The 8,505-nt window shown below is 39.8% G+C and overlaps 1 protein-coding gene across 1 annotated transcript in view; it reads left to right on the top strand.

Annotated features, from left to right (window-relative positions):
* Positions 1-8,505, top strand: part of MKL1 (megakaryoblastic leukemia (translocation) 1) — a gene marked incomplete at its 5' end in the record, with an annotated part of 243,175 nt that overhangs the window by 149,559 nt on the left and 85,111 nt on the right. The window contains one exon of the mRNA XM_006890098.1: positions 5,500-5,565. Within this exon, the coding sequence (XP_006890160.1) occupies positions 5,500-5,565 (66 nt within the window). The remainder of the gene's footprint in view (positions 1-5,499; positions 5,566-8,505) is intronic.

The raw sequence follows: 8,505 nt of genomic DNA on the forward strand, positions 1-8,505 counted from the left end.
TGAAATTTCAGAATCTTTGCTTCCAAAGAGCAGCCTGGTTTCACCCTCTCTAGGACAAACCTGTTCTCTTCGCAGTCCATAGTATGTTCAATACCCTTCTCCAGCACCACAGCTCAAAGGTATCCATTCTCCTTCTCTCATCCCTAGTCATTGTCCTGCTTTCTGATGCATAGCAAGTGATTTAAAGACGATAGCCTGGATCAGGGACACCTTAGTCTCCAGACTGACATAGTTGCTCTTCATTACCTTGAAGAGGTCTCTGACAGCAGACTTTTCCAGTATAATTAATCTTTTCATTTCCTGGCTGCTGATACCAAGAGTGTTGATTGTGGAGCCCAGCCAACGAAAGCTGTTAATAATATCTCAGTCTCTTCACCTTCTATCATGTGGGGATTCTGTAAACTTTTAATTTGAGACCCTTGTCTGAAATGGTATTGCCAAATGTTTTTTCTCAATCAGTAGGTTTTCTTTTTACTCTGTTGAAAAATGTTTTTGATGTGTACAGGGATTTAATCTTTAGGAATTCCTATTCATCCTCTCCAGATTGTGCATTTCTGGCTGTATTTATATACAGGATATAACTCTTTATACCATAGATTAGGCCGCCTAAGCTTGATCCCAGTTTGTCTCTTATGGGGCTTTATGCCCAGTTCTTTAATCTACCTTGAGTTGGTTTTTGTGTATGGTGTGAGATGTGGATCCTGTTTCCACTTTTTTTGCAGGTAGTAGGCAGTCCAGTTTTGCCAGCACTGTTTGTTGAAAAGCTTTTCATTTCCCCATTTGGTAGGTTTTATTTCTTTGTTAAATATCTGGTGATTATGGATAGCTGGGTTCTTTTCTGAGCTGTTGGTTCTGTTCTCATTGGTCTATGTGCCTGTCTTTGTACCAGTACCATGCTGTTTTGGTTATTAACACTGTGTAGTAGGTTTGAGATCAGGGAGTGCTATTCCTCCTGCTTCATTTTTGTATTTCAGAAGTCCTTTGCTTATTTGAGATCTCTTTGCTCCCCAAATAAACTTGACAATTTCCTTTTTTATCTCCTTGAAAAATGAATTTGGTATCTGTAGTGGGATTACAGATGGCTTCACAGTTGAATTCTCCCAAACATTCAGAGAAGATCTATCACTAGTCCTATATAAAATATTTTAAAGTAATAGAAAAAGAAGGAACCCTCCCAGAGTTATTCTGTGAAGCAAGCATAACCCTAATGCCAAAACTATGCAATGATATAACCAAGAAATTAAACTACAGACCAATGTCTCTCATCAATCTAGATGCAAAAATCCTTAACAAAATCCTAGCCAATAGAATCCAAAAGCACATTAAAAAAAAATAATTCATTATAACCAAGTGGGATTTATAACAGGTATGCAAGAGTGGTTCAACATAAGAAAAACAATCAATGTAATTTACCACATTAACAAAGCAAATAACAAGAACCATATCACTTTAGCGCTTGATGAAGAAAAGGCATTTGACAAAATACAACACCCCTTCCTTCTAAAGACACTCAGCACAATTGAAATAGAAGGGAATTTCCTCAGCATAGTGAAAAGAATATATGCAAAACCAAAAGTCAGTATCATTCTCAATGGAGAAGGACTTAAAAGCATTTTTTTTCAAACAGGGACCAAACAAGGATGTCCACTGTCACCACTTCTATTCAATATTGTATTGGAAGTACTTGCTAGGGCAATACTACAAGAGAAAAAAAGGAATCCAGATAGGCAAAGAGATGGTTAAACCATCACTATATTCAGATGATGTGATAGTGTACATAGAAAACCCCAAGCCAAGAACTCAACAAGAACTGTTAGAGCTAGTAGACCAATTTAGTATAGTGGCATGTTATAAGATCGATATCCAAAAACCAGTGGAATTTCTCTACAGCAACAAAGAGAACTCAGAGAAGGAATACCATTTCCCAACCACAAATTGAGGTACTTGGGAGTGATTGTAACTAGAGATGCAAAAGACTCATACAAAGAAAACTACAGAACCTTTTGGTGAGACACAATAAATCACCTAAATAAATGGAAAATATTCCTTCTCCACAGATAGAAAGACTCAATATTGTGAAAATGGCAATCTGACCATGACTTTTTAAAGCATGATTCTGTTGTCGAGCCTAGCCCTTCCTGATAACCTACCCAAAGTATATGAGACTGTCTCACCATCCTTGCTTCGAATGAGAATCCTCGGTACGCATCTTCCAAGACAGATTTCTTTTTTAGACAATTTGTGGTGGTGGTCGTTGTTGATCTTATGTGCCATCAAGTCGCCTGTGACTCATAGCAACCTTAATACAGTAGCCCTAAACCCTGCACTATCCTGTGCCAACCTCACTGTCTCAACACACTTATTCCTACCACCCCGATCACTGAATCAATCCATCTCATTGAGGGTCTTCTTCTCCTGCACTGCCCCTCCACTCTCCCAAACGTGATGTCCCTCTACAAGAACCAGTCCCTCCTTGCAACATGCTCAAAGTATGTCAGATGAAGCCTCAGAATCCTTGACTGCAAGAGTAGCCCAGCTTTACCCTCTCCAGGACAAACTTGTTTGTTCTCCTAACAGTCTGTGGTATATTCAACACTCTTCTCCAGCATCACAGCTCAAATGCATCAATTCTCTTTCTGTCACTCTTAGTCACTGTCCAGCTCTCCAATGCATAGCACACAATTGTGAAGACTATAGCCCAGATCAGGCACACCTTAATCTCCAGCCTGACATCATTGCTCTTCAGTACTCTGGAAAGGTCCCTGATAGCTGACTTTCCCAATGCAATTTGTCTCTTGATTTCCTGGCTGCTGTTACCGAGAGTGTTGATTGTGGAGCCAAGCAAATGAAAGCTGTTAACAGTCTCAATCTCTTTACCATCTATCATGATGCTGCCAGTTGGCCCAGTGGTGAGAATCTTTGTTTTCTTGATATTGAGCTTCAATCCATATTGAAGGCTGGAGTCCTTGACCTTCTGTAGCAAGTGCTTCAAGTCTTCCACTGTTTCAGCAAATGGAGTTGTGTCATCTGCATAACACAGATTGTTGATGAGTTGTCTTACAATCCTGATGCCACGTTTCTCCTCATAGAGCTCAACCTCTCAGATAATCTGGTCTGCATATAGAATGAAAAGGTATGGAGATAGGACACATCCCTGGCATACACCCCTTCCTAATTTTGAACCATGCAGTGTTTCTTTGCTCTGTTCTGATGACTGACTGCCTCCTAGTCCAAGTATAGGTTTCGCATAAGCACAGTCAAGTGTTCTGGATAGTCAGTATCCTTCCCTAACACCACAATTCAAAAGCATAAGTTCTTCTTTCTTCTTCCTATTCATTGCCCATCTTTCAGAGCATAGGAAGCAATTGAAAATAACACAGCATGAGTCAGGCAAGCCTTAGTCTTTAAAGTGACATTTTTTTCTCTTTTACACTTTCAAGAGTTCCTTGGCTGCAGATTTGCCCAATGCAGTACATTGTTTGATTTCTTGACTGCGACTTTTATAGGTATTTATTATGTGTCTAAATGAAATTAAAATTTTAACAAGTTTGCTCTTTTGTCCCTTTATCATGATGTTGCTTATTTTTTCAATTGGGAGGATTTTTGTTTTATGTTGATGTGCATTCCATATGTATGTAAAACTGTATTCTTTGATCTTCAGTTAGTACCTCAAGTTCTCTTCACTTTCATCAAGCTCTGCCCTCTAGAAATTTCTAACTTGATATGATAGAGAGCTAACTATTGTGTAGGGGGAAAATTGCTGCTGTAATTTTTATAGGTATCTCTGGTAGATTAGTGATAAGGAAATGCACAGCCAACCCACAGGCATGAGGTTTGAATCCAGCCACTGCTCCGCAGGAGAAAGGTGGGCAATTCTTCTTGTGCGATTTACTTCCTCTGAAAACCCACTGGCGGGTCAGATATGAGTTAGTTCTTACTCAATGGTACTTAACAACATACTGATAAAGGTAGATCAGAGGAGGAGGAGAGAGTAATTCTGGATGATGGGGAGCCAGTTGGGAAGTCAGATGAAGAAGGGAGTTGTTTTCTGGTGTAGTGAATGGATGAGAAAATGTTGAGGTGTGGAAAGGTTTGTGATACTTGACATCTTTCATTGGGATGAATCACGTGGGAGAAGCTTAGTGCAGGAAAGGACACAAGAAACTGAACTTTCTGTAACATGTGAAAAACAAGGGAAAAGGAAATTGGTTAAGATAGGAAAATAGGCAAGCTCTGGTGGCCTAGTGGCAAGAAGCTGCACTGCAATCCTAGAAGTACGTGGTTCAAATCCACCAGATGCCCTGCTGGAGAAGGAGGGACAATCTCCTCCTGTACCAGTCAGATCTGATTTGACGGTACACACACACACAAAATAATAAAAATAAAATAAAATAAAAAAGATAGGAAAATAAAGAGGTAAAAGAAGTGAAATTGGATTAAGATTTTTAGTATTAGAGGATGAAAAGTAAGTTAGGTTTTAATAAAGACAAGTTTTACTTTAGCTCTGCAGAGATATAGGCAGGAGCCTAGTCATAATTCTTCATGGTCTTCTAAAAAACTGCCGTGGAGGTAGTTATTAAGGCAGTATGATTCCCTATAGACACAGATTTCTCCCAGATGTGGCACGCAGCCGCTACATTTGAAGACTTGCAGTCGATTACTCTCTTAGGCCAGTTGGATACCCCTCTTTCTCTGGTATTTTTCACTTTTTTCTGAGTACAGTTATGCCATTGTCATTCTGTGTAATATGTAGTTGGAAAATGCAGTAGAGGTAATTTATTTTAAGAATTTTAAAGCACTTTCTGATAAGGTGTTGCATGAAGTGATACCACCAAAGAAGAAAGGGGAACGCCCTTTTCCCACCCATAGTCCGGATGTGCTTTTAATTATTTAGCTGGTTGCTTTACCTCAAGGAGAGTGAGGGGGGAAAAATAGTTCTAGCTGAAAAAGAAAAGAGGTATATTAATGATAAAATATTTATTGCTTTAGAGTTATGCTTAATGAAAATACGTGTAACTTTTGGAAATAAGCAATACTTCCGGATCTTTATCAATAGCTGTATCGTTCATAAGATGACGGTAGTGATCATTTGCCCCTGCCAGGAAGGAAGTGTGAGGCATCTAGGAAGCTTTTTAAATGCTGATTTTTTATGATCCTCATTATGATGTTTTCTTTGGGTTAAGAATTTATAATTTTTTCAGTCTTAGGAAGAGGGTACAGTGTTGCAGGAGGTTTTGAGCAAGAAGCAAGACTTTGGTACTTTGTGGATTGTTATCACCCAGCAAGACCCTTTGCAACTTCCTCTCGCCGCCCACAGCAGAATACGGAAACACTGCTGTATCAGGCCACTTCTGCAATTACATACAGTCACAATTAAAGGGAGCCCTCTTGCACTACGGTCTACTGGTTTGGGGACTGTCTTTGCATTTGAAAATGTGTCTCTTTTGGTGTTGTGCCCAGCTCACCTTCCGTTTTTCCTCTGTCTTTGCTGCTCCATAGTGCTGCAGTTGAAGCTCCAGCAGCGCCGGACCCGGGAGGAGTTGGTGAGCCAAGGGATCATGCCACGTAAGTGCCTCTCTCCGCATGCTTGTGAATGACTGTGAGGATGGGTTGTGGGTGATCATTGTGCCATGGGAACCATCTAACAAAACAGAGGCAGCAAGTCTTATTTCCCACTCTCTTTCTCATGCTTTTCCAAGCTCAGTGACTCTAGTTGACTAATTCCATAATAGCCCGATTTGATCACCAAGTTCAGTGAAAGAAACAGCATTAGGTTTAAAGGGTATGTCTTTGTTATTTAGTGGTGCTAAGACAGAAATACTACAAAGAGAGGACATTAACAAACAGAAACTTATTTTCTTACAATTGAAGTCTAAATATCCAAATTCAGTGTATTTATCTGTTGGGGAAAGTCTTTCGCGCTCTATTAGATCTGGAGGAAAATTCTTGTCTCTTTGGGTTGCTGTTTCTGGGTTATCTTTATGTGACTTGACACCCCCCTACCCACATGCTGCTTCTTGTACAGCTCAAAAGACATTGCATCAAGATACACCCTTCACTAATTCTGCCTTAGGAACTGTGGTTGACTAGTGAATAGAGAGTTGCATTGCCAACCCAATGATGGGCAGTTTGAATCCAATAACTGCTCCAAGAGAGAAAAATAATCAGTTTCCTCCTGTGCATTTTATAGCCTTTGAACTCCTATCTGAGGGTGAGAGTAATGAATTGTTTACTTGTTGAATTCTCCCTTATTAGTATGAAAAAGACAACCTGTTCCAAAATGGATTATAAGTTGGCACTCAGAGGTTAGAACTTGCAATATATATTTTGAGGGGCACAGTTCAGTTCATAACAGGGTGCTATTTGAAGAAGAATTTTTCTATTTTGTTACATTTCTCCTTATAAGAGGGATAGATCTCAGCTGAGATGTGGTGAGGAACAGTCCATTATTTCCATACCCTTTGCTTTAATGTTCACGTTCTTGAGGAGAGAAAGCTTTTTCTCTCCTGGTATTTTGAGTCAAGAAGACTTCTCTTGTCAAGTGAAACGATCAGATGTGTTGAGGATATTCTAGGGTGGAGATGTTGATGGGATTATCCCATACTTGCCTTGGGGTGTGCAGAACTGCATCGCTTGAGGGAAATGAAACCAGACCGTAGGATCTGGTGCAACTACGAAATGCTCCTTTTAATACTTAACACCATTACAGACCCACTAGAAACTGGAACCAGGATTTTAAGTTAGTGCCTGAGCACATAGGCTTACTCTCTTCTTTTTTCCCTGTTTGTATGTTGTTATCACTTGGACTATGTTGTTATACTTTGGACATGTTTCAAGGAGGGACCAGTCCTTGGAGAGGGACGTCATGCTTGGGAGGGTGGAGGGACAGCGCAGGAGAGGAAGACCCTCAATGAGATGGATTGATTCAGTACCTGGGCTAATGGGGGTAGGTGTGTCAGAGACAGATTGGCACAGGATAGGGCAGGGTTTAGGGCTGTTGTACATAGGGTTATGAGTTGCAGGCGACTCAATGGCACATAAAACAACAAATTGATGTTGCAAAATAAGATACTTTAAGAATGATTGGATGAAAAACCAGGATGACTTGTGACTATGTATTTGTTCATGGAAATACATAATTTTTTTTTTATAAAAAAAGTAGCATCTAGTGTAAAGTGCTAACTTATTGGCCTGAAGAGTTTCGGAAAAGAACCTTTAAGTTGCTTCAAGTTTAAAAAACAAGGGAAAAGAAAAGTATTATCTGTTTCATTATTTTTGTCCCTTTTATCAACTTCTTCTTACCCTAACAGTTCTTTCTACACTTGAGAAGGAAAACCAACAAAACCCATTTCACATTATTTTGCAGACACTTATAAAAAGTTTCCATGCAGGACCTGGCTTTAGTTCAGATGTCATGTCTGTAGGATGTTATGTGCCTCAGTGGCTTGTTTGTCTTTGTGTTTGTTTCTCTGTATTGTTCAAGACTAAGATATAAAGTTTAGGCTATTTAAGATTCTCCCAGTTCCTATGCACTGCTCTTTGCTGCTTGACAGTCTCTGTCCCCAGCATCTGAACTATTGAGTATAGAAGTTGGTTTCTGCAAGATCATTTCCCAGTATCTTGGATTCAGTCATAACAACATGTGTCTCAGATTTAACACCACTTAAACCCTTTTAAATACAGAATGCAAGAAACCAAAGGATTACACATTCCTGGCCCCTGAGCTTTCACTAATGATGTTGGAAGTTTGATATATTTTGAGGGAATTAAACTGAGAGAAGGGAGAAGGCACATATAGGGAGTTGGTATTTAAATCCCCAGATTGAAACCGGGAAAGCCTCTGTGTGCTAGATGAAGATCATGGAAGAGATGGGTCATGTGTAGTACACGTTGTTCTCAAATAAAAGCTTCACTTGCAGCCTTTCTCTTTGACATTTAAAGATGTACAAGGTCATAAGGTTATAGTGAAAATCAAGAAGAATGTTCTGGCAGTGAGATCTGTTGCAGGGATGACCTTTTAAAGGAAGCCATGGACATCCTTCTTAACAGGAGAAAAATGTCTCCTGTAATTTTTCTGGGGGTAAGAGAACTTTTTCTCTCCTTTTCCATCACTGCTTTTTGTTGTGCTCTTTCGAAGTTGGGGGTGGGGAACAGACTAACATGTTTCTTATTCTCAATTTAACCCTTAATTCATTATTTTCCCTTGTGCAAGTTGTTGTTGTGTACCATTGAGTTGGAACTGACTCATAGCTGAGCCTCCAGAGGGTTTTCAGAGGCATGGGAGGAGATTGCCCATCTTTCTCCCTTGGAGCAGTTGGTGGATTCTGACTGCTTGCCTTTGGGTTGGCAGTGCAGCTCCTTACTCATTAGATCATCCGAGCTCCCTCAGGGGCAAGGAAAAGCAAAACGTTGCCATTGTGGTAGTCAGGTTATGAAAGAATTACTATTGTCTTGTAGGTTCTCCAAGACCTGTCCTGTTATCTTGATTGAATTATCTTTTTTAAA

The sequence above is a fragment of the Elephantulus edwardii genome, unplaced genomic scaffold (genome assembly GCF_000299155.1).
Source record: "Elephantulus edwardii isolate Elephantulus edwardi_28Jun2011 unplaced genomic scaffold, EleEdw1.0 scaffold00086, whole genome shotgun sequence".
Classification (NCBI taxonomy): Eukaryota; Metazoa; Chordata; class Mammalia; order Macroscelidea; family Macroscelididae; genus Elephantulus; species Elephantulus edwardii.